The 26997-nt window shown below is 38.2% G+C and overlaps 1 protein-coding gene across 1 annotated transcript; it reads left to right on the forward strand.

The window, feature by feature from the left end:
• Positions 1-1062: 1062 nt before the first annotated feature.
• Positions 1063-26878, forward strand: ANLN (anillin, actin binding protein; the record flags this gene model as incomplete). The annotated part of the gene is made up of 25 exons (XM_082299182.1): positions 1063-1148; positions 5343-5496; positions 5870-6154; positions 6570-6916; positions 7626-7848; positions 8752-8945; positions 9082-9189; positions 9671-9791; positions 10669-10785; positions 11328-11554; positions 12086-12237; positions 12548-12695; positions 13511-13646; positions 13972-14154; positions 14740-14866; positions 15701-15749; positions 15828-15884; positions 17327-17365; positions 17731-17752; positions 18490-18602; positions 20248-20301; positions 23149-23235; positions 24760-24867; positions 26232-26404; positions 26755-26878. Exons 1-25 carry the CDS (start codon positions 1131-1133, stop codon positions 26876-26878), a joined length of 3366 nt encoding a protein of 1121 aa, XP_082155308.1. The 5' UTR covers positions 1063-1130.
• Between the last annotated feature and the right edge of the window lie 119 nt (positions 26879-26997).

Genomic DNA, 26997 nt, shown 5'->3' on the forward strand with positions numbered 1-26997 from the left:
CAGATATGAAAAAAACCAAGCTGTATTTGTGATTATGCTCAAAACATGTATGGGAAGGGAGTTTGGGATGGTGCACGGATAGCAAGGTGTGAACCTCATCAACCAGTGGGTCTCTGCTAATTCTCCGCTGAGAAAGGTCTGCCAGTGAAATGGTGCAAGGGACAGCTGTAGGAAGTGGTGGGTGAGGTTTCCTGAGACCCACCGGCTGTAGTACGAAGAGAAACTCAAAAACCATGAGAAGGACCAGTAAGTTTCACAGCTGCACTGGGTAAGTATCCTCTCCATTTACTGTGTCACATAAAAATCATGTTTTCCACTGACACCTCCATGTCAATGCCACGTGAAAAATTCATCTTCCAGGCTCAGGGCACACTCCTACTGAGCAGCTGCACCAAGATGTGTGGTCAACTGGACACTATTGCTCTACTTGCCTGTAAAACAGGTGAAAGCCTTTTCTTTAGAAGAGGGACTGCCAGTACGGAAGGTGAGGACAAGAGGACATAGTCTTTAAGCTGTGCCAACGGAGGTTTAGGTTGGACATTAGGAGGAATCTTTTCACAGAATGAATGATTAGATATCGGAATGTGCTGCCCGGGGAGGTGGGGGAGTCGGTGGAGTCCCCGTCCCTGGAGGTGTTTACGGAAAGACTGGAAGTGTCACTCAGTGCCATGGCCTGGTCGACAGAGTGGTGTTCGGTCACAGGTTGCGCTCGATGATCTCGGAAGTCTTTTCCAAACGAATTCCGTGGCAGAGCAGCCACGGCTGGATGGACTCCGGGCACGCAACACAAGGAAGCCCTGGGCGGCAGGCCCGCACACAGGGTCAGACGCAGAACGCGGGGACGCAGCCCGCGGGACCAGCCGCGACCCCACGCCCAGGGAAGCGGGATCGCCCGCCCTTCCGGCCGCCGCCAGCCCCTCAGGTCCCCCCGCGCGGGCGGGCGGGCCGGATTGGGCGGTGCTCCTGTCAATCAGCGCCCGCGTGCGCGCACCGCCCCCTCTTCCCGTCGTGCCCGCGCGCGGCGGGCGCTGAAATTCAAATCCCGGTAGCGGTTGGGGCGGGGGTTCGGCTCTTCGTGGGCGGCCTTGGCGAGCGGACCCTGCGCGAGCGGCGGCAACGGCGGCACCGCGATGGACCCCTTCACTGAGGTGAGGGCATGGCCCGGCCCGGCCCGGCTCGGCTCGGCTCGGCTCGGCTCCGCTCCTGGGTCGTCAGCTGGGGAGGCGGCGAGTTGTCAGTGTCGGGGACCGCAGGGAAGGGAGCCGGTTGGGGTCCGAAGGGAAGGGAGCTGCTCCTTGCACCGCGCTCTCCGGGCGGGATAGTTGCTCCTGGCTGAGCGCTGTCAGCCACCCTCGTCCTCGCTCGCGGGGGGATTTGCGGGCTTGCAGCGACCCTCTTTCCCGGCAGCGGGGAGACCCTCGCTGCCCCGCCCCGCCTTGCTCCTGCCGGTGCCTCCTCTCCCGGAGTCGCCCGGGCGCTGTCAGATTCTGCCGGGAGAGGACAGAGCATGGGTGATTCGCGCAAGGGCTTGCGGAGGAGAGGCCCTTCCCAAGGCGGGCGTCTGCCTTTCATGCGCGTCTGGCAGATAAGATTTTCAGCGGGCACGGGAGGGACCCCGGGAGCAGATGGGAGCGCTGTTGACGCACTCTGTGCCTGCCATACCTAAAGGTCGGATCATAAGTCTGCCCAAAGCGGAGACCATCTGATAAAAAAATGCGTCCTATTTGGCACTGTTGCCACCTGCGACTGGTCATATTCGTTGGTAGGCACAGTTCCTCTTTTTTTTTTTTTTTTTTTTTTTTTAAAAGCCCATCAGTTGTTAGGGTGCATTGGCTGTGTGTGTGCTTAAGTTATACAGATGCAAAATTGTAGCAAAATGAGGAATTGATCACCTTGAATCTGTCTGAAGGTTGAAGGTTTCTTAAAGATGCTGTGCTTTATACTTCTGATTTCATGTCAGAGGTATAAAGTTTTAAAGCTGTCTTGTGACGGCTTTGAGAAATGTCATAGTAACAAGGGCCTTCAATCCACAGCCTGCGTAAATAAAACCTGAACTACGTAAAAAAAAAAAAATTCAAATCAGATACAGTGATTAAATACTCTCTCCTCCCCTTTTAAACAATCTGTTTATCAAACTGACATGCTTCAACTAATTTGAATGCCCAAAAAAGGTGACTGCACAGATCTGATTTTAAAAAGATGAACGTAAGGTGTTCATCTGAATAGATTTACTAAAAGTGTTATGCCAAGGCAGTTCTACCCTACCCCCATGTAAAGTTTTGCTAAGTGTAAACATCTAAAACCTTCTTCCTTAGTTGGTAGTGAGTGACATGATCCAGCATGTCTTAAATAAACTTCAAGTTCAGGCTACTGAATCAAGTTTAAAATGGTTTTGCATACTGGGAGATATTCCAACCTCTACACGCCCTTCTTGTACATAAGCTAACTTTGAAATGCTTTGAAAATGACCAACTGTGAGGCCGCTCCCCAGAGTAAACTTCATTCAAGTGCTAGCCGGTATTGCAGTGTGCATAAAAAGTCACCTTATCAAGAATACTTCTGCGGTGGAGGACATTCCACTGTTGTGTAAAGTTCTGACCAATGTTAGTGTCCTAGTATTGAAGTTTAGTCACTTTCCCCAAAGTTCTGTGAAAAGAAAGCCTTTTACCACCTATTTATGTTCTGTGGTTTGTGTTGCTATTTTTTTTTCTTTTAATATAATCTTGCCTTAGTTTAACTGTTTTCAGATAATCTTTGTCTACAAATTACCATGCTCTATTACTTGCAGGGACCTGGTGAGTCATTGTAACTGTTGATTATGTAAAACAGTGTAATTTGAGCCTTAATTGGATGAAGCATACTGTTAATTCAGTGTATGCTGATCCCTTTGGCATAGCAAATTTTGTCTGTGTCTCAGTGAATTTAAGCTCAAATAAATCTTTCTGTAAGATTCAGTGGGATGCTTTCAAATGAGTTCTGAAATAATGTTTCTTTTGGTTAATCTTGCAAGAAAAAGCTAATAACCTTCTGAATTTCAACCAAATTATTAATTCAGATTGCACAGAGGAGATGGTGCAGTGGGTGCTTTTTCAGGATCGCAAGGAACATGCTGATTGTGACTTTATAGCTGATTTTGTAACTCACCTTTCTTGCACAGAAGGGTTTGTTAGAAGTAGTCTAGGTTATTTTGTACTTTGAAGTAGTTTTTACCATTCTTAGAGGCAAGTATGGTTCCCTAGCATGGGGGATGAGCAAAGAGAAATAAGCTATGCAGTTGTTTGGGGAAAATTTGCAAATGTGAGGTTTGAAGTTAACTGTTCCTTCAATTGCTCCCTTTGCTCTATCCGGCTAGTAAAGCAGGGTAATTAGAACAAATTCTTGTAATCATATATGGGCCTGAGTGTCTTCTCGAATATGTACTTTAAAACATACTTTTGTAAAACTGAGGTGGTCCATTAACATTTGAAGTTTTTTTCTGATTTTTAAAAAGTGCTTTTGTAACACAGTGATCCTCTGATTTTGACTTAGTAGTCTTCAGATTCCTTGATGTAATAAAGTAGGTAATGCTCTCACGCACTTCATGTGGTTCTTGGGGCTGTTCTGTGCAGGGTCAGGAGCTGGACTTCTAGTGGGTCCCTTCCAACTCAGGATATTCTAGGATTTTAGACTTCTATGATACTCTGAAACTTTGTCATTAGAACAGTTGGAGAATGTACTTGGAGAGATTACCCTGTTGATGAACTTGGAAAATAATCCTCTAGTTGTGGAGTGTGGCTTACTCATCGTGTGTTAACAGCACCGTTGGAATAATGGCAGTTGCATGGAAAATTCGAGATGCAAGAAGCCAATAGGAGCCGGAGCTGAACAACAGAGGCGTGCATTCTTGGGAAGTGACATCTCATTTGTAACAACTGAAACTCTATTTTGCTCAACTAACAAAACAGAAAGGAATGTGACTCTATTTGAATAGAACTGTAGGAATACTGTTCTAAGATATGGTCAACTTTTTGCAAGAACTGTTAATTTAACTTGCCTTTGGGATTTTTTTTTTAATGTGGGTATTATGTGTGCTTTGTAGTTCTGCATTTTGGAAATAAGGAAAGCTGACTTGGGAACACAACTAACATGGAACCTGCATTGAAGGCACTCATAGCATTTTATGCAGTGTGGTTTGGGATTTTTTTTTTTTCCAAATTCCTTCTCTTCTGTGAAAGTTAGCAAAGCTGAGATTTGCTTTCACAAAAAAACTGTTGAGATTGACATTCTGTTTGTCCTGTGTTGCCCTACAATGGAACATTGTTTAACACTTCAGCCTTAGACAGTTAAAAATGTGAAATGTGTATTTAATTGCTGTGCAACAGGACAGATAATAGCTGGCACAGTTCTCACAATAATTTATGTGCCACCAAACAAGTGCAGTTTATATGCTTCCCTTTAATGGCCATTAGTTCAATCTCACAATTTCTTGTCTCAAAGGACCTTAAAACCTCGATCAAAAGAGTAATTAAGTATCCTTTAGGTGTGATCAAACTATGTGATAATGACTTACAAGTGCTATATTTAAAACAAACAAACAAACCACAGCCTATTTTAAACTTGAATACTGGAAGGAATCATTTTGTACTAGTGTGGAACATTTACTAAAACAGCTATTTTGTATTGAATATAATCAGAGTACTCAAATTTCCAGTGGGCAGCAAATGAAAAAGAATGTTTTTATATAGCTTTATTAGTATCTCTTTATATGTTTTTCTGCATAGAGATAGCTTAATAAACAGGCTATTTATCATAATATAGCTAGCTATATCATCAGTCTATTCTTAAAATTTAGGCTTGAGGCAAAGAAATTCACCTTTTGATTTAGGGGGTGTAATAACAATTTTTTTTTTTTTTAAATATTGACTGCCATGCATTTATTTGTTGAACTTTTTTACGACCTCTTGACAATTGCTTCAATGCTGTTTATTTTGTTACAGGGCTAGTGCCAGTCAGGTGACTTGACCAGATGCTTTAGCAATGTGTCAGAAAACCCTACTAGCAAGACTTGACAGATCAAGACTGTCATATGGTGATTCAGGATAAAAAAAAAATTACTTTCAAACATTTCTGATGACTTTGGGGTCTATAGGAGCCCCTCCTCTTTAATTTTGCCATTGCTTGTGTCTCTCTAGCCTGATTTTCTTTCAGAGCCAAGCTAGTTGGAGACAATAGTTGATTTAATGACTGAAATTTGGAACCTACCAGCTATATATGCTAAACAGAATTCCACCGTCTTTTACTCTGAGCCATTACTAGTTAACACACTGCAGTCTGTGGTAACACATGACTTATTGATCACTCAGAAACTCCTCGAAAGAACCCGTGCCAGGCGAGAGAACCTGCAGAGGAAAATGGCGGAGCGGCCCAAGATGGGGGCGAGACCCACAATGCAGACCAAGAGAGCCAGAGAGCCTTTGGCAGACACTGGTAACCAGACACCTCTTCCTGGTGATGAAGGTATTTTGCAACATATTTAATAAAGATTGTCTTGATAGAAGTCCCATTTTCTTTCCAAAGGGAAAGTGAAACCACTGAGCATTTATCTTAAACTAAACAGTGATGGATGCAGTTACCTGGCCACTAGGACTAGCTCGTGTTTAGCTGGACCTGAGAGCAGGTGTGCCAAGTCATTAGTAAGCTATTTAGAAATAATTGTGTAGTGCCAAAGAGAGTGCCTTGTGCTTGGTAGATTTGGGAAGGGCATTTTTTTGGGAAGCGTATTAGGGTATTCATAAACCACAACTTTATTTGCACTACAGTTTTGTATTGTCGGGAAAATATTTTAGATTTTTTGAATACTAATTTGCTTGAATACTCTTGACCCATCCAGTAAAACCAGATACAAAGCCATCACCATCAAAGAGGCTCTGCTCAAATGATACAGAGACTCAGGCCTCTAGTTCGGAGAACATACAACCAGTTCTTTCAAGTTCCACAAGCCATGATTCTCCTCAGATGACTTCAGAATCACATGAAACTACTTCTAACAGAGCTTCATTGGTCCAACCTCTTGAGAAAGTAAAACCAAACACCAAGTCAGAAACTTCTGCAGCCCCTTCAGTCAAAACACGTATGCAGAAGTTGGCAGAACAGCGGCGCTGCTGGGATAGTGAGGGTATGTTTCACTTGTTAAGCACCACTGGTGTCTCTCAGTGTTTATTGATGATTATGTTGGCTAGAATAAGATAATTGTGTGTGTGTGAAGGTTAATGTTTTCATAAAGAGTTCTAAGACAACACTAAGGCAGGCATGAAATATTGAAGCTGTTGTCTACAGCTTAATTTTAAACTTTTTTTTCCTCTACTAGTCTGATGCCTTGCTCCTCACAACAGTGACATAAAACTAGTAAACTGCTTGATTAAAAATGTTTAATTTGATTAGTCTCAATGCCTCCAGGGATAGTAGTTTGATTCTGCTGATGGCAGGAACATCTAATTGTTGATAAACTCAATATATAGTACAATGCAAAAGACGCAAATATATCTCAATGTATTTTGTTAGCGAAACAAATGTGCTTTCCTTTTTTTCAGATCCCTCTGAATGTGTTCCTCTGTCTCCTCTCCAGTCAAAAGATCTGTCTGTTTCTCCACCTAAGCAGAGATCTAATGCCCTGACAAGTGAAACCCCTATTGGGAGAAGAGGCCGTTTAGCTAACCTTGCTGCTACTATTGGTTCCTGGGAAGATGACCTAAGTCATCCATCTGCAAAGCAAAACAATGCACAAGAACAGCCTGGCACTACTTGTTTATCCAAATTGTCCACTACAAGTGGAGCATCTGCTAGAATCAATAGTAGCAGTGTAAAGCAGGAAGCTGCATCCTGTTCTCAAAGGCTTGTTGAGGCTTCTATTAATAAACCAGCAAACTCAAAGAGAGCGGTGAGTGTCTGATTTAGTTGCTGATTAAAAATTGATTTGAGTATTGTATTGGGGCGGACGAATGTTAGCACATAACTGTTTAATCTGGATCTAAAGATTTGGTGTGAGTCATCTTAGTCTATTTACAACTTCTGCTTTATTGCAATCCCACATGCCCTTTTTTAATAGCAGATATGAAACAGCTTAGCATTCCTTTTATTGAGACTTAAAGATGAGAGTACTTATGTGTTTTGTCAGTGTCAATGTACTTGATTGCTGCTCTTGACCATCAGAAGGGGGACTTGTTACAGAGATACTGGCTTTCACTCTGTAACTTCATGTAGTTGATTGTCTGAAATCGTAAATATTATTGCTGTACAAAGACTTAATCAGAATGATGAAATTACTAGTACCAGACACCTATTGTTCAATTTATGCCATTTCTGCAATGACAGTATCTGCCATGTGCATTCATGTTTAGAGAAATGTGGGAATATACCTGAAATAGCTGGCAAGAGCACCTGGAATCAAATGCTGAAACAATTTGAAATACTGGATAAAAAAAATCTATTAAAAGCTTAACACCTGGCTTTTTCTTTTGTTGAAGGAATAGATGTATTAGGTGATAGTATGATATGCAGAGTGCTTTCATCCTTTTTCCTCTTGAGAAAATAAGAATGTAAGTCTCTTTTTTTTTTTTTTTTTTTTTTTTCCTTTTTCCCTTGTTGAGGATCCAAACAAATTTTTACCACAATCCTCAAGAGTCACTGCTTCCTGTTCTAAAGAATCTGAAGTACAACAACTGCCAACAGAGAATCTCTGCAGTCCTCGGAAAACTGAAGATAAACAGCAAACAGCAAAGTCAGCTTTGCCTCAACCAGTTCAGTCCAAAGCAGAGCCAGTCAAAGGAACACATGTGCAACTTGAACCTAAGGGTAAACCCACAACACCAGGTAGGCTGTTTTTCAGCTTCAGTAAATATTCATTCAAATTAGGCCTATGTGTTCTGTGTTGAAAACTACATATTTAAGAATTTAAGGTACCATACCAGATAATACCTATTTCCAGCTGTAACTTGAATAAAATGCTGATGAGTTCTGTGATAATTGTTGTAAGTTGTACAGCTTCTGTATTTTGCAGGGGACATTTTCTTGGACATGGTTTTAGTAACTCTTAAGAGCAAAAGCAGCCTAACATGTAAACTGAAATTTTTCAAAGTTTATTTCAGATTGTTGGATACTGTATGTATCCATTCAATATAATGTTAAGAGCCAGCATATTTAGAAGAAATCAAAGCTTGGTGCCACATAGGTGCTCTAACTTTGTGGTGTCTTTATTTTCAGTGGTAGCACTGATGTCAAAACAAGTGAACATCCCCAGTTTTAAATTCAACCGCTTATTATGTCAGAAATCTGGACTAACAGCTTGAACTCTTTGAAGTGATGGCCAGAAAAGCAAGTGTTCATCTTTAGATATGGTGACAATAAAAGACAAGCTTAATCAAGTAGGGTGGATGCCAAACAATATATCTGCCTCATATACAAGATCGCTTATTTTCATGAGAGATACAAGTGGGGCTGGTTGTGGAGGAAATTTGGAAAAGGCAAATCAGTTTAAATAACTGGTGTGTTACATGTGGACTGTAGTAAGAGACAGACATCTTCTTGCTCTGATTTACTGTTTTATTAATATCAGTGTTATGATTTGCACTTCAGGTTCAGTTTGTATTAAGTATAATGGAGTAAGAGCTATAAAGGAGACAGCTTAATTGCTTCTCTGGGAACCTTTGTCAGGATACAAAGTTGCAGTGATTATTTTTGAGAGTTTCTTTCAAGGCAAAACAATTGTTCTTGTAGGGGGATCAGGAATTAAGCCCTTCCTGGAACGCTTTGGGGAGTGCTGTGAAGAGCGTAGTGCACGCAGCCCTGCTACGAATACTCCGGGGTGCAGAACACCCATTGTTACCCCAAATACAAGGACAATCCAGGAGAGGCTTCTCAAACAAAATGAAAATTCCTCTACTGCCAGTTTAGCCCTTCAACTTAAACAGGTATGAGTTGTTACATTCATAGCTAACTTATAAGCTTGGGGAAGGTTATTACTGTTCTGCACCTACCTGAAGAATCTGAAATTTTGTCGCATCTTAAAGCTGTCAGGTTTTCTCCCATTTCCCTTCATTTCCTTAGGAACGTGAACGAGAACTTGCATGCCTTCGTGGCCGATTTGATAGGGGCAATCTGTGGAGTGCAGAGAAAAGTGACAGTTCAAAGAGGAAGCTTCCAGAAGCTAAAATGGTAATGTGTTACCTCATTAATCAAGATAAGATAGTCTGGATTGCTTTAACATGTTCTGAACACAGGGTTAGATGTGGAAATGTACATAAGAGATAAAAACCTATGCTTTGGGAATGCCTGGGGTGCACAAGATGACTTGTCAAGTGATTTGTATGATTATTAAAGAATTACTAGATTTTTTTACCTCTTGTAGAATTAACTAAGACAAGTGATACTGCGTTGAGCCAATTGATTTATTTACTTCTTGACAATATTAAGTGTGGGGGTTTTTATGTTCTATAACTGCAAAAGCAAAAGAGCTCCTCATGCAAGCATTTAATATTTACTACTTCAGCTAAATATCTTAGATAAATAAATAGGATACTGGATAGGCAACCTCTTTTTCCTAGCAGGTATTAAAATGTGGTTTTTTTCTGGTGGTTTTTTTTTTAGTCACTTTGAACATTACCACCTGAATGCATTCTGTTTTTATTCTTGCCAGGAAAGCCAATCTCAGACTAGTCCAAAACATCCTCCTGGCTCAGATGCCTCTGCTCTTGCATCATCAGAAGACACACCAGCAGGTGACAGGCCAGCAAAGTCTCCCAGTGTGGAGTCTTCAGGTGAGTCTCAGTTTGCCTGTGACTAGTGCTGTACTGGAGCACTGCACTAGATATTCATGAGCAGAGAAAAAGGTCAGTAACACCGACGTGTGGAACTGGACCCTCCTTTGGTTACTGATTGTCTTATCTAAGTCTTCTCATATGATAGTAGTACTCTGCACTCCTATACCACTTGGAAGGATGGCAAGGCAAGATTCTCTTTGGTTTTTAATGGGTATACCTGTGTTTCAAACTTTATTGGAGGTTAAGTGTAGGGAAGTGAATGACAATTATCAGTTACAGATTTTGTCTATTCTGTACCTGAGTATCCAAATTTCCACAAGAATCTAGTGGAGGGAACATTTCCCTTGTCAGTATCCCTTTATGATATTAATTATTATGGTAGGACACATGAAAAGAATTTTGAGGTGCTCCTGACATCCTTTCTGGTGTTTACTGAGTGGAAGAATCTTCAACTCTGTGAAACAGGTGTGAACTTAGTTAACACTCTTGGTAGCCTGTTTACTTGTAAGGTCTATCAAATGTCCTTCTAGAATAATTGGGTTTGCATGCAGTGGTTTCTGTGTAGTGGATTTTTTTTTGTTTGTCTTTTTAAAATTCTCCCTTTTTGCTTTTGAGTGGCTGCACTCCACTATGGTCTCAGCATCATTTCTTGTGGTATAAGTTTCAGATATAAAGATATATAAAGATTCTGATTATAAGATAGAAGTCTAGATGTACACGTTGTGGAGGGTATTCTAATGGGGTTTTTTTTATGTGTGGCTAACTGGAATATTTAATCTCTTGGTCTTTTTGTTAGTAAAACTTCTAAAATTCAGTAACTAAAATAAAATTTAAAGGCTAGACATAATACTTCTTTTCTTTATAAAACCCTTAGATACTTCTAAATGTGAAGAGGCTGATAAACCCAGTCCTCTGAAGATTGCTGAGTCAAAGAGCCCTGTAAAAGCGATGTCTGTCTCAAAACTTGAACAACTTGATGAGAAACCAAAAGGTTTGTATTGAGTAGATGAGTATTAATGACTTAGGTCTCTGTTGCCACTTGTCTAGGACAGTGTTGATATCCTTCAAGTATGAATAATGAATTCACCATCCCTATGCTGATCCCCATGTGTTTTGTAATGAGGTTTATATAAAACAAATCAGGAAAGTTCTTTTATCATACATAACCCTTCTCTCTTGATGTTCAAGTCATCAAGGAATATTAAAAAGTTGATATTAAAAGTTCATTGGGAAAGGACAGAAATGACTGCTCTGCTGTTGGACTTGCAGTTAAGCTTCAGATGCATTTGAAATGAAAAGGTTGAAATTTGCCTAAAAGGTGCATCTTTTTATTCTCTTACTACATTGATTATGCAGTATATGTAAAAATAGTATATTAAAATAGCCACAGAAGTGTACTTTGGGGTTCTATATGCCCGACTATAAGAAGTGCTTTTTAATCAAGGTTGCTTGAAAAGCAAAACGAGTTTGCTTTTCTGTTTGTTTAATGGGAGTCTTGATGCTACTAATATATTTAAAAATGTCACCCTTCAGATGAAGTATATGAAGGCAAAATGCGTGTGGATGATGAGATGAATAGCTCAAAAGTGATAAATGAGATTTTTGAAATTCTTCAAGAGGATGGTCCAGACATAGAAAAGCTGAAGAAAGAAATGAGCATGAGCCTGGAAGGTGAAAGTGATGAGGATGAGCAGGAAGAATCACTGAATATTTCATCGATGTCTCTGTTAACCCCTCTAGTGGAATCTGTTGGTTCAGAGGTGAGAATTATTAGGAGGGTGGGGAAGGGCTTGTTTATCACACAGAGAGGTACAATTTGCTTGTGAGCAGTGATATTTTGTAGTATTAGGATATGTGGGCTAAAAAAAGTTACAAATTATATTTTGCTAATGAAAGCATAATGAGGCAAAATTATTTTTCTCTGAAAACAGTGTAGCATATTGGATTCTCTGCTTAACAAGTGGTCTTCTGCTAAATCAAATCTGTTACTAGTACTGGATTTGCAGTGGTATCCATGCATTCAATGGAGTTGACCACAGATGAAAAATCTGAAGAGAAGTACTTATGTAACTACTGATGTGGAAACTAAAGGTGGCATCTCATCGAATTCAATAATCTGTTGGTGTCCTTAAGATAAATAAATGAACTTGCTCTATATCCATATTCGTAAAATATCATCTGTTAACTAGTATTAAGCAAATTTACTGTTTATGTGCAGAACAAGTAAAGGAGAGAGAAAACAAATAATAATGTGAACAGATATCTGTAACACAATGTTTTCTTTTCCTCAGGCCTTTGGCTCTCCTTCTAAGTCAACTGGGGAAGGTAGCAGTATCAGTGATGTAAGTCTGAAGTCTGAGAAGTTCCAAAGGGCTAGAGTTCCCAGGGCAGAATCTGGAGATAGTATTGGCTCTATGTCAGAAGATCGCAACCTTCCTTATAGGTAATAAATATAACCCCCTGCCCCTGGTTCTGTGTACAAGTTATGACACTGGCTTTTTTAACTCATCTAATGATGCATACTGCTCAAATTACAAAACTCAGACTACAAATTAAGCTTGTTTTGCAAGATCTCAGTTTTTATCAAGAACTGTGTAGTCTTTTATGTTGCTTAAAATCAGCTCATAGAATGCTTTCTTTAAAGCCATTTTGGCAAGTTGGAAAACATCAATATGTAATACATATCCATGAATATATTAAAAAAAAGCTTGGCACTCCTGTGAAACATTTTGTGGGGTTTCCTTTTTTAAAAGTGTCGATGCGTACAGATCCCAAAGATTTAAGGAAACTGCTCGTCCTTCAATAAAGCAAATCATTGTTCGCAAAGAAGATGTTGCTGCCAAACTAGAAATGAGAAGAAATGGCCCATCTGATCAAGTCAATATCAAAAAGAAAATGCAGGTATATAATATGCCTCTTAAAATCCTTTTTCTTATCTACTGTTTCCAAATTTAATTGCCCCTGTGAATGTCCAGTACATTAACATACTGCTTAGAACTGCAAAATTAGGTTGTTTCACATAACTATGTAGTGGTAGGCCCATCTGATCAAGTCAATATCAAAAAGAAAATGCAGGTATATAATATGCCTCTTAAAATCCTTTTTCTTATCTACTGTTTCCAAATTTAATTGCCCCTGTAAATGTCCAGGACATTAACATACTGCTTAGAACTGCAAAATTAGGTTGTTTCACATAACTATGTAGTGGTAGGGAATGATAATGCATAATTTGAACAGGTAATGCTTCTCTTAAAAGATTAGTGTTATAGATTAAGTCTGGAGAGAACAAGCCATTATTTTGAGAAGGAGACAGAATCTGTGTCTTATCACTTACTGCCTTTGAATTAGGTAGAATTTGTAACTACATCTTTCAGTAGGTAATACTCTGATCTTTACTGGTGCTTTGTTCATCTATATTGCTGAATTTCTGGTTAGCTGCTGCTTCCCCTGGTGAAGGGAAGACTAGACTGGATATGGAACATAAAATATTAGTCTTTCTCTCTTCACCATACCTCTGAGATCAGAAAATTTCTGCTGCAATGTTCTTTTGCTGAAGTAACAGTAAACTGCAAGGTTTTTGTAGTTTGATATCTAAAGGATCTGATTTTCTTCTGAAGCATTGACCCCAAAAATGCTCATCTGGAGGCATTTCCTTGTTTGAATGCAACACTAAATCTCTCTTCTTGTTAAGTGTTTTTACTACTGGTTTACTCTAGGAGTTGAACAACGAGATCAACATGCAACAGACAGTGATTTATCAAGCCAGTCAAGCTCTGAACTGCTGTTTTGATGAGGAACATGGAAAAGGGTCACAAGAAGAAGCAGAAGCAGAGAGACTTCTTCTCTTCGCAAGTAGGTTTTTGTACTCAATTCTAAGTTCAATTCTTTGTAATGAACATTTCAACAGTGTTCATAATTTCTTCCCCATGCATTTATTGTGTTACATTGTGGACATTTTTTAATAGTTCTTCACCTGGAAAAAAGAACAGGATAGCATCTGTTTTGTCTCAGCTCTTTTTATAGGCAAGAGGACATTTTTAGTATCTTTCTTGACTGTAATATTCCTACTATGCTGTAAAATGATTAACATTTAAGTTGCATTTTACATACTTACGGCAGAAAAAAAATTGTTCAGTACTTTTTTTTCTGTTGAACTATAATTAATTTCTTCATGCAGCTGAGAAGAGAACTGCTTTATTGGAAGAATTGAATAAACTGAAGAGTGAGGGACCACATAACAAAAGAAATAAAGCTGCTTCTACATCTGCTGAATTTGCTCCCTCCAGGGGATCTGTTTCCATTTCAGAAATGCGTCTACCTCTAAAAGCAGACTTTGTATGTGGTACAGTTCAAAAGCCAGGTAAAACTATCAAACGAGCTTTATTTCTCTTCTCCTTCCTCATTCTCCCAACATATATTTCTGGTTCATTCTCCTTGGGTTTTGTGTGGGTGTTTTTTTTTTTTTTTTTTTTTTTTTTTTTTTTTGTCTTCTGTGTTGATGTTCTCAGGAATCTAGGAGTAATGAAAATTTAGCTATGACATTCAGTTCATCTGCTTCTGACTAATTTTTCAGTGTTTCAGTGAAAGCTGATGTGTGGTTAAGCTGGCAGACCTAAGGAGTATAAAGAACTAAGATTGTCTGCTGGATCTGACTGCAAGTCCTTCCTCTCCCTTTTCACGCACTGGTTCGTGTAGGTCCGGCTTGAGATGCCCCAGGCAGTAAAGCAGTTGCTGTGAATCCCATGGAGACAATTTTGCCAGCTATGCTAGTAGCATAAAGAAAATTAAAATGTTTTAAGAGTAATTTTATAAGCAAGTCTTGACTGTAACTAAATGTTTTAAGTGGGGTGAAACAGATGTGCTTAATAGCAATGCAGTACTTGGTGATTTTTTTTAGATACTTGGAGTCCTCTGGCTAACCAGATAATCTGATGTGTACTTACAGAAGCGGGAAATTACTATTATGTAATAATACTGAGATCTGGAGCAGAAAACATGGTTGCAACTCCATTAGCAAGTACTGCCAGCTCTCTGAATGGAGATGCTCTTACTTTTACTACAACGTTTACTATGTAAGTATAAAGAAACTCTTTTGAACCAGTTTGAACTCTGCTGGTGGAGCATGCATAAAAATGTTTAACGTCTTAGTCATAAGAATGTCATATTCTGCAAAAAAGTTTGGAGAGATTTTGTGGTATAGCTATTTCCTTCTTCAAAAAATAGCTGGAAGGCACTTCTCTCAGAAGAGCAACCTAGACTTATTCTACCATCCATCAGCTATTTTAGCTCTTGTTTTTTCTACCTTTTGTTCTTTTCTGGAACACCTGCAATGACAGATGGATTGCTGTGCCTGAGATGTGTTTTTCTCTTTTGCAGCAACTAACATTTTATATAGCTATTTGGTTTTGGTATCTGGAAAAACAGTGCTCTTACAATTATAACTTCAATGCTCATATGTCAGCTAAATAGGTATTTTAAGTTCAAATGGCTGTTTGTTAGTAAGGCTTCAAAATAAATAAACAAACTCCCTTTTTAAAGTTCAGTTGAACTGGAATTTTCACTTAAAGAAATTTACTCAAAAAACCCAATCTGTCTCTAGAAGCATGTGCCAGCAGTGTGCTGAAGGGTGCAATCTGAGAAATGGTAGATGCACTTTATCTCCCCTTGTCCTCCCATCCCCTTTTCTTCTCTGAGTTCTGGAAAGTATTTTTAAATAGTAATACACTAAAACCTTCTTGCTCCTTGGACAGTTATAAGGAGTAAAAGGAGGGAAGAAGTAAAGAGTAACTTAAAACCCAACGAAACCAACCAAAACAAACAAATAAAAAAACCCCAAAACCCTGCCACAAACCAAAACAAAAGCCTTTTTGCTTCAGTTTAACTTGTTTTCATTTCATCCCTTTTAGGCATGATGTGTCAAATGACTTTGAAATAAATATAGAAGTTTACAGTTGGGTATGTATCAATTCCTGTCAAGAGGAGGTGTAAGGGAGAATGATGTGCTGTACTTTCTTATACCTTTTTGCCTTACAGGTGCAGAGAAAAGAAGTTACAAGCACGGATAAAAGGAAAAAGACAAATAAATCTAAGGTAAATGAAACCTGAAAATCAGTGTGCTGTTTCAACAGAAGGTGCACTAGGAAAACTGACTAATAGTCTTAGACAATCTGTTGCTTCCTTTTACTCCCTTCTTGGAACATCTGCAATGACAGATGGATTATGGAGACCTATAGGAATTAGTAGATTGGACTTGCAGCACTTGGTTGAATCTGAAATATATTGGAGAGGAAGGAGAAGTCTTACTAGTTCTCCAACATGCTATGCTTTGCAGACCTTTATTTTACTAGGTGTGGGGCCTCCAATAGTGATTTATTGCCCGTTTTCTCTACTTCATTTAAACTACGCCAGTTTAAACTATGCCCTACCCTCGAGTTTGATTTTTCTTAAAGGTTTTATTGATTGACTAAAAACTCCTCTTTCTCCCCAGTACTAAGTAAAAGCCCTAGACACTTGCTTTTTAAAGCAAACATTGTTTTAACAAGGGTGTACATGTCAAGTGTTTGTGCTTTATTAAGGATATGTTTCCCTAAACAAGCCTTTCTGGAGGTGGTTTGGGTTTTTTGTGGTGGTTTGTTTGTTTTGGGTTTTTTTGGGGAGAGGGTGTGTGTATTTTTCTTCTTTTCATTCTAATAGCTAGAGCACACAGTGAATTAATGGCTTCAGGTCTGATTTCCTCCTTGACAAGATATCGGTCACTTAGTAAAAACAAGAAACTTGAGTGTCTTTCAAAACAGTTGGAATGAGTACTTAAATCCCATGTCTGCAAGCAGAAATAGGAAATTTCTTTATTCTTTGATTTGGCACAATGAAAGCCTCCCATAGTGAAAGCTTCCACCCATTCTCTAATAAAAGTTTCAAATCCAGGGCTTACTTCCCTCCTGTGCTGTAGTTTAAAGGAACTTTTACTTGAAATGGAATGGTTTTGTGCTACTGTAGGTAAGTTGCTGATATGAGGCTATAGGTTTGCCAATGGCATCCTGTATCTGCTTTTCGACAAGCTGCTTAGACTTGTCTTTCAGCGTCAAGAAGAGATGAGCACATAATTCTAATTCATGTTTAATATAGTCTCATTTAAACTTTGAGATTTTAATTTGAAAATAACAACATATAATAGCAGTATATTGAACATACCCATACTTTTATTGTTAACTCTTACCTTTAGTAAGTAAATGTAACTTTGAAATCCCATTATATAGGTAAAAAGGCCTACCAAGATAGGTTTTTTTAAAATATTCTGCTCATCCTAAGGTAATGCATGCTTTAACTTTTCTGCAGTAATTATCTCTTTGATATGCAGCATTTCTTCCACTGAGCTATATTACATCCGGTCAAAACCCAAGACTTACTCAACACCATGAGTACCCATTCAAAATTTTAGATAAACCTTCAGTAGTTTCACTGTCTAGTTTTCACGCTAAGGTGGTGGACAAGTTCAGTAGCAAATGCATTTATCCTCTTGTATTCTTTTGTAGGTTATTACTCCAAAGAGATTATTAACATCTATTACCTCAGTAAGTATGAATGTAATATTGTAACAAGATCTGACTATGATCCCTTCCAAAGGCTGTATTCTCACACGGATTAAGGCTGTGCCCATAATAGGTTCTTTCTATCCCTTACGTAAGACTCCATAAATTGTCCAGTTTTCTGCCAAAATTTTCTGTCATCAGCTCAAGAAACAGCTCTGTTACACATGTAATGCCAAAAGTATGCAGTTACTGTACATTTATTTGGACTTTCTTTTTGATTTTTTTTTTCTATTTGGTTGGATTTTTAAAAGTACTTCAAATCTAGTTTCTTTCTACCTTAGCTTTGTCTTCTGTAGAAACTGTCAGAAGTACTTTTTCACTAAGCTTTTATTTCTCTCTCTTTTTAGAAAAGCAACCTTCTTACTCCAGGTAAGTAAAGTCTAAACATCTTATGTCAGGATGAATAATCTACACTTGCTGTCAAAACTAGTATCTCAATAAATAATACTTGTAACATACAACAATTTGTGAGTAATAAACACTAAATTTGTTTCTATATTTGACTGTTGATGGGGAAGGACAGCATCTTTGAGTGTTTTTCTAAGTATATAAAAATGTTATACACATCTCTGACTAAAGTATGCATACTTGAGCTAGCTTTAGCAGAAATTGCAGCAATTAGGAGCTCATGAACTAAATCTGGAATGTCTACCATGCTGCTGCAACTGGTAAGATTCCTGAACCTGAACTATAGTGTGTGTTTCTGTTGATGTAAGCGCAAAGAAAAGGCGTACAATTTCTGGAAGATTGCAGTGTGTCACTTGAAAAGACATTACGAGATTGAAAAGTCACATTCCTACTGCAGGGCATGTGTGCTTTGTAGTGTGCCTCAGCATGCTCTCCATCCCCCTGAGAGGTAAAATGCTTTGTTTTCTCCTTTGTGGATATTTTCAAAGCTTGTTTCTGAAAGAAAAGATCTGCTGAGGAGGAATGGTGTGTATCAAGATTGTCTCTGAATGTGCTGCTGGGCTGCTGTGCAAAGAGTGCCTCTCCTGGAGTACTGAGTAGGGCATGCATACAGTAGTGCAAATAAAGTACTTTTTTAAAGCCTTGCAGCATCCTGATTGTGTGTTTTGTTACAACCTCACTTCAACTTTTCTCCACAGCCATGGCAAGTCCAGGTGGCCCAAATGCCATACGCAGTACTAATTTCATCCTTGTTGGATCCCACAAGTTATCACTGTCTTCTGTAGGAAATACCAAATTTGCACTGGACAAGGTAATAGAAATTATTGGTTACTAATACAAATGTAACTGCATACTACTAGAAAAATAAATGAGTCTGGGTTTACTTTTCAGGTGAAAGTACCATCCTAGAAATGAAACACGTATAGGTTTATAGATATTTATATAGGCACTTAAACTTTTTGCATAGTTGTTACTTTTACATTTAATTCATATGATATTATACATTTGTGAGATACAACAGAGATGTACATTATTATGCCTGATGCTCTTTCATTTCTTAGCTCAATAATAAGGTATGGTTATGCAAAGATAATGAAGGAATTTGATTATTGATTTGCTTTCACTGACAAAAAATTGATGTATGCAGTTGGCATCTCTGTATGTGGTCTTCATATTGTTGCTCCTAGTCTTGCAGTTATCACTAAAGTGTGTTTTAATGATAATGAAGTATTTGAAGTTTTCTGCAGTTAACTGACCTAAAAATTGCCATTTGAATATATTTAGGAATATGAGGTTTTCCTTTCATTTCCCAATTAAATTTGTAGAAACAAATTATCTCAATTTTTCTTAGAGAGAGGTTTTTTTTTATTATTGAGTTTTATACAATTTGTTCCTTGTATAAACAGAATGTTTATTGGCTTTTGCTATGAGAAGTTTAAAAAAATCCATTCTTACATTCACTGTAATCTTGTACCTTGTAATATCTATTACCTAAAATCTATTTTAGTAGGTGTTTGTGCCAGCAGCTATCCTAAGCTAACTTAAATTAATTCAAATGTTACTACAGTTTATGGTACTAAATCACAGCTTTAGCTACCCAAACAGCAGTGTAAGTGTAACTTTCTTTTTTTTGGCTAATCAAGTCTTATTGTGATGATAATGTTATTGCAATTACAGCTTCTGATGAGAGATGAGAAAACAAGAACTAGTTGTTTGTGTATAAGCCTTAAAACAAAATATCCCAATAATCCCAACTTGCTTTTTAGAAGTTTTACTTTTTGTAGATAGAAGCAGATTCCTTTACTGAAACAGCTGGCAGAACTTAATAGTTAAATTGCACTGTTGTTATGACGATGTGAATTTCAGAAGTAGCAGCTTTGGTGCTTTGGCAAAAATGTTCCTCTTACCCAGAATGATACCTAGAAATCTATGTTTAGCTTCCTTATTGGAAACCCCTTGTTCTTGGAGTTAATGGAATCAGCTTTCGCATTATATTCAGCGTTTTAGGTTTGGACTTCATTAGCTTACACTGTATGACAGGACACTGGACTGGACTAGTGTAACGTAGCAAAAGCACAATGTTCAAAAAGAATTCCAGGGAAACTATTACTTGGTTAATTTTTTGCAGGTGCAGTCTTACAGTTATCAGGCAAAAAGGGGAATTCTTATTAGTAACTTTTTGGGTTTTTTTGTTAAATTACTACCTCAGTAAAATTTCAGTTTTGACTTGGCCTATGGCTGTACCAAACAGCTGCTTTTTAACTTGCTTCAAGCATTTCTAATATGGAGCAAACTCATGCCACAGTGGTTTTTTTTTAGTTTCATTCCTCTCTTTTATGTGTACTGTTAAAATTCAGGGTAAAAAGGACCAAAATATACTCATGTGTAACTGTGTCCTTTTCTTGTAGACCATAACTTTACACTAATTGCATTGAGCATGTTTCTTTTTTCCCTAGATAAATTTTGAAGGGGAGGAAAAAGAACTGTTTGGCTATATGTTCCAGGACAAGGTTGCTATGATCCTTTAGTTTATAACTTAAAATAGGAACCTGCTTCCTAGTGCATGTTGCTCGTGTCTGTCTGGCCTTTTTGCAGTTTTTTTTTTTTTATTCTTCTAAGAAAATGCCTACAATGATTTACTAACTAAACACAAGAAGTTAGGAGCCTTTCAGACTTCCAGAATTCTACCCCTTGTCTTTCACAATAATAAGCATGCTGCTAGAACTCAGTTATTTACATTGCCTAGGGTTTTTCCTTAACTAACATGTGTCTCTTGTTTTCCTAGATCATTAGAGGAGGGTGTTTATTGCTTCAAAACAAATTGTTGTGTCTCTTAAAGATCTCTAGCCAGGAAATTTGAGCCAGCTTCTTGATGAACTGCACAGAACATAGAACCGGCTGCTGTGCTGATAGAGAACCAGAGAAAAATGTCTGGCAGCCTAAATGTTGGTTTAACTCAACTTGTTGCTGCTGAAGAAAATTAAAATCTCTCAGGACCTAAATAATCTTGCTTCTTATTCTATTGAAACCTTGTTCTGACAAGATGTATCAAGACATTTGGTTTTTTAAGCAAAAAGTTTTGAAAATACTAAAAATGTCAAAATGTGAGGTCCTTATTGGTTCACAGATGTTCACTTAAAATATTTTGGTGTATATGGTTTTGGCTTTAGAAACTATGTGGATTTACATCCTTAACAGAAATATTTTGTCCTTAAACTCTAAAATAGTTACATCTAATTGATAGTTTGTGTCCTGCAGAAGAAAGTGTTTTAGATGAATTTTCATGTTGTCTCTCAAAATTAGGCAAGCGATAATTTTAGTACCTATCATCTCCTATTTTTAATCAAAAGTCTCCTAAGAAACCAGTTTTTCAAATTCTTGAGTTATCTTGAGTACCTTTACAAATAATATTGGATGACAGTTTAGCTGTCTTTCTGTGGTAAGCACCTGAATGACCACACCAGAATGTAAGATAGCCTAGTCATGGGCTTTAGTTTTTTCTTCATCTAGCTGGATATTTGTCAAATTGCTTTCTTTCCATCACCTTTAAGCCTTTGAAAGAGATGTATTGTTAACTAGAACTCAATATTTTGTCATTATGTATACAGGAGGGTGTTTTGAGGGTACACATAGCACCTCCTCATAGTACATAGCTTTAGTAATTAGTAATGGTGTAGGCTCTGCAAAACTGTGTTGTGTTTGTTAAACAACCTCTTTGCTTTGCCTGTCACATAGTTCTTCACTGGTAAACTTGATAATTCATAAACTGGATTCTTCCTTTTCTGACTTAAAGCTTTAAGGGGATGCAAAACCCATAAACTTGAAGTGGGGAATGGCCAGATGTCCTTGAGGCCCTCATTCACAAATGGGTTTTACTGTGCTTTGCTAGGATCATATGGTATTGTTCCCTGGTGTGTAGCATGTAGGGTAATAGCTGTCTTTGCTGATAAGCTGCATCAGTTCTGGATTCTTTATTTTTGTTATGTGGAAGTGTTTTACTATTTTTTACTTCTCAAGTGGTCATGGAGACTCCTACCCGATGCTTAGAATTTTTCAGTGCTATACAGTTCCTGTTGAGTACAGGAGCAAGCCATGCATGCTGAGTTAGTTGAGTACATCTAACATGTAAAAGTTATTTGATCGCCTACCTGTGCATGTGTATTTATGTCTGGGAGGAAGCTGCAGGAAGCTGGCAATTCAAAGGTGATCAATTTCTAACCACAACACCTATTTTGGTGCTCTGCAGGATTCACTGAGGCCCACAGAAAGGAGCACTTTTAATTTGAGGGTTACTCCTGTTCATTGTAACTACTAGCAAAATTTAGTTCCATTTGATTGGCACTGATTCCACGGTTCTGAAAGCTATTTTGTTACTGTGTACACATGCCTTTGCCTATTCCCTGGCAAACAGTTCTTTATTTGTATTTGAGTAGCATCATTGACCTTCCTGGTTTTTCTAGTAATACAAAAGACCAATGTTTCTGACTTTTTGTCAATTTCTTTTCAAGATTCTTAACAGTGTTGCTTATTCAAATTTTAAAAAAAATATTGTATGTAGAATGCCCTGCAGGTCATCATTTGCTTGTTGAATTAGCAGTTTGCCTCAGTTTCTTTGAGGTGGGAAAAAAAGAAGGGATGTGGTTTCATGGGGGTAGTCAAGGTAATGAGGCATTAAGTGTGGAGGGACTGGGGGAAGCTCAAAGGCTAGACCTTGTTGTATGCTCTTCCTCAAAACTCTTGACTATCAAATAACTGTTTAACTGACCTCTGGTACAGTAGTTATCTACTATTTTCTTTTTCCAGTGGCAGAAGATAGGACTTGGAACCTTTTCTGTTAGAAATTACTTAACACATGTCTTTAACACCTTGAGTGCCAGTTAAGAACTGTTTTCATTACTTTTCTGCTTTCTAGGTTTTCTTTTATACAAAGATTTATCTGAGTAGGCACTCCTACATCAGTATCTGCCAAAAATGCTTATGGTATCCAAGTACCATTCCTGTTTAAGCTCACGTTGATATTTTCCAAACAACTTGGTATCAAACTGAGGCAGAAGCTTGAAGGGTGTGGACTGGTGCCTTCTGTTGTTTCTAACCATGCTTGGAGTGCCTGTTTTTATAGCTAGAGTGCATGTTTATGCATATGTCCTGAGCAAACTAATAAATAATTCTTGGAAAGCTTCTAAATGAACTTGAAGCAAAAAGTGATTATTACTGTCTCGCTTGAGTCTGACTGCTTCTTTCCAGCTGAAGATCCTAAGATCAAGACAGTGCTAACATCTTGGTGCAGGTGGCTTGCTTGAACTGGTAAGACTGAGTTGAGAGGTGTCAAAATTAAATTATTGTTTTACTTTTTGCAGGTTCCCTTTTTGTCTCCTTTGGAAGGTCATATATATTTGAAGTTGAAATGCCAAGTGGACTCTTCGGTGGAGGAGAAAGGGTTCTTGGTAAGGTATTCACTGTATTCACTTCAAACTCCTGCCTTGGAAATTACAGGTCCTATTAAATGTGGTAATGTTTTAATGTCAGACCTGTGTTTGAAGCTTAAAACTGGCTTGATTTTTTTTTTTTTTTTTTTTAAATCTCTGAACCAGACCACAAATGTCTCTTAGTCTATACTCTAAACATATCTACGTTAAAGTTACCTTTAAGAATTTGTGTATCTCTCTTTTAAGCACCTATTTATTTGTTATTTTGAACTTCAGTTAACCTTCTCTTGTTAAAATCTGTGGTGTTGGATGAGATTTTAATTTCTATGGCAGAAAATGTTACAGAACTCTTTGTGTGTCTAATAAAAACAAAAGATTGGGTTTTTTCCACTGTGTTCACAGCCTTTCGAAATGAAGAAGAAGCAACAGTAATTTTTTTTTTTGAGAAACATCTTGGCAGTTCTCTCTAAAACTGCGCCTAGAAAATGCAGCTTATACTTGGGCCTAAGAGCTGGAAGTGTTGAAATGTCCACAAGATGGCAGTAAATGTGCTACAAAAATGAAGCATTAACGTTTGCTGTTATTTGGTGTTTCCAGAAATCACGATTTTTTTAGGCTCTTTTCAAACACTGTTTTATGTCTCCTTTCCCTTTACATAATTGAAGTTGAACAGATTTCATTAGATGCAAACATTTCACATGCTTATGGTATTTGCTGTCCCATGTTTCTCTGTACTAGTTTGAGAAAGTCCATATTTTCTTCTACTACACAATATGTAAAACCTGAAGAATGGTGTACTTGCATACTGAATTTGTTCAGAGTAAGGGTTTGGAAACTCTCTGCACCATTGAAAATTATAATCTGAATTGTGAAGAGTGAGAATCACAATACACACATTAATTGGAAAAAAAGTTCTGTACAAGTTCAAGAGGTATCAGGAATAGAAGTCAGATACTAAACTGTCCATTCCAGTACTAAGGAAATGGGCCTTGAAATTGACAAAATCCAGCATCCAATAAAAGAACTGCCAACACAAACATTTGAAAATCAATTTCTAATTTCCTTTGAACTGACTGGACTCTCCAGAGTGTGGCCTCTTGGATAGCTGCAGGTTTTTTAATCCTGATTTGTAAGTCAAAAATTACTCAAATATCTAATAATAATAAATTGTTATTTGAACATGTTTTGTGAACCATTCATACTGTATATACTATAAATAATCCTTCTTTATCTTAAAATAATGGGAATGCTTGCCACCATCAACATGAAAATCTGGTCATTTTAAATAACAGTGATAGGTGCCTTTTAGCAAAAGGCTGCAAACCTGAGAATGATAGTGTGAGCTCATTTTCTATGCCATCTGGAAAATAAATATACTGTCCTTAGAAGCCTCTCCCAGTACAATTTTTTTTTCCTTCTCTTTCCTTTAGCCCTATGAAGGATTGTGCTTACAGAACCGTTCTGGTAGAAAAATAGTCAAGTACAGACCAAGCTCAAGGTCCAATATTACCCCATTTAATTTTTTTTTTTTTTTTTTTTAAGACTATGTTTGAAGATGTCAGTGGGTTTGGAGCATGGCATAGGCGCTGGTGTGTGCTGTCTGGAAATTGTATCTCCTATTGGACATACCCAGATGATGAAAAACGAAAGGTAATGCTGTTTTATAAAGCTTAAGTCTAAAGTTCTATTGTACCCTACACAAATAGCTGTTCATTTTTAAGGACTGTAATGTGTAGGCTTAAAACTGGTAAAGCATGGGATTCAAGCTCATAAAGCTTCCTTGGGGAATGGAGGGGACTCGTCTTCATAAATCTGACCTAAATCGGGGCACACTAAGAAACTGACTGCCCTGTCTAGTGGGAAAGGGGGAAAAGTGATGGAAGATCCATATTTAATTTCCCCTTTAGTCTTAAGGTTTTCTATTGTGCTCATCAAATCACTAATTATTTAATTGAAATTGATTGGACTTGTCCAGCTTAATAAGCAGACTTATCTAGTTGCCTTAAGTTTGAGACAAAATGATGACTAACACTTAGTATGGTAAAGAGTTAGAGTGGGCAATCCTTGTATATTGCAGAAGCATAGCTGTAATTATGGACTATCTTATTTGAAGTAATTTTCTTCTTGCTGCTCCACATTGTAGCTGGAACTGGTGCTGCTTAAGTGGTTCTCACAGAAACCTAAGTTCTTGTTGGGCTAATGGGACAAATCAGAGGTTCATCTGTCACTGAGGTGAACCTTCTTGTCTCCTTAGTGTGTTCCGGCAGTGTACTAAAATGTTCCCAGGTTCTTTTAAAGACTGCTTTCAAGAGGGTTTTTCAGACTCACTGAAGTTATTTACCATTAAACACTTTCTTGTTTATTGGCAGAACTTTCTTTCCCAAACTCCACAGCAAACTCTGGTCCTTTTGGGTCTTCTATGCCAATCCAGATGCCTGAGTTTAGTTTCTTCCCTGCTAACAGAGGAAGACCATATGCTGATAGTTGACATTGCCAAAATATATCAATGTACTTTCTCTCCCTGCCAGGAGAGAGGGAAAAATCTCTGCCTACTGTAAGAGAAGATAGTAAAAAAAAGTTAAGTTAAGCAAGAAGAAGGTTCCTATTCTGCTTTTGTCTGCAAGGAAGAAGCTTTGGTTTGTTTTCCAGATTCTGTTCTTGCAAATCTTCTTAACTTGTTTCACTATTGTTCTGAGAAAGGGTCCAGCTGTATTTTTGTGATCTACAGAAATATTAAACTTAATAAATGCATCCCCTCACCCCTACTATATCTGTTCCATCATGCAGAGATAGATGTAGCTTGTAAATATCTGCATAAGGCCATGATTACTTTAAATTGTGGAAGGTTTTTTAAATAAATTTCTTACAGCTGCACATATGTTATCCTTTTGCATGGAATAACTGACCAAGGGAAGGTGCGTTCACTTAATATTGTCAAAGCTGTCCAAGCATATGTTGTTCAGAATGACTCTTGATTGCAGTGTTCTTGACTGATGAACTGATCTCACTTTCAGCATCCTTTGGGCCGGATAAACTTGGCTAACTGCACTAATCATCAGATTGAACCTGCCAACAGGGAATTCTGTGCTCGGCCCAACACTTTTGAACTAATAACTGTCAGACCTCAGAGAGAAGATGACCGAGAGACTCTTGTCAGCCAATGTAGAGACACACTCTGTGTTACAAAGTGAGTGCATAAAATCATGGAGGTTGTGGGAGGCTATGGGACATGTGGGGAAAGGGTATTTTACCTCCTGTGATAGCTTTAGTAACGTAAGAGCTTTACAGCTTTGTCATAATGATGCAGAGATCATTTAAATGCTAAGATTTTGGGGTGGCACTTGAACTGTTTTGTTCACTTTTAGTCCAAACTGCTTTCTAGAAGTAGAAATGCCACGTGGCTTGGTAGCAGGATTGTGGAATGTTTGACTTCATTTTTAACCCTGCTGTTTGGGCTTCTATGGTTGATCAGCTTGAGATTTATCACAATAACTAATTGGAGATGGAGAATAATCCATGGGGTTCCTTGCCTTCTAGGAACTGGCTGTCTGCTGATACTAAAGATGAGCGTAACCTTTGGATGCAAAAACTCAACCAAGTCCTTGTCGACCTTCGCATGTGGCAGCCTGATGCCTGCTACAAACCTACTGGAAAGCTTTAAACTCTGGAAGGGAACTACGCAAGGAAAGCATTGAAATGAAAATGTGGGAAGTCCTCTGGGTCACTTATGCTTTAAATTTGAGAGAGTATTTAACATTATACAGGACTATGTTATGCAGT

The sequence above is a fragment of the Coloeus monedula genome, assembly GCF_965178545.1.
Source record: "Coloeus monedula genome assembly, chromosome: 1".
Classification (NCBI taxonomy): Eukaryota; Metazoa; Chordata; class Aves; order Passeriformes; family Corvidae; genus Coloeus; species Coloeus monedula.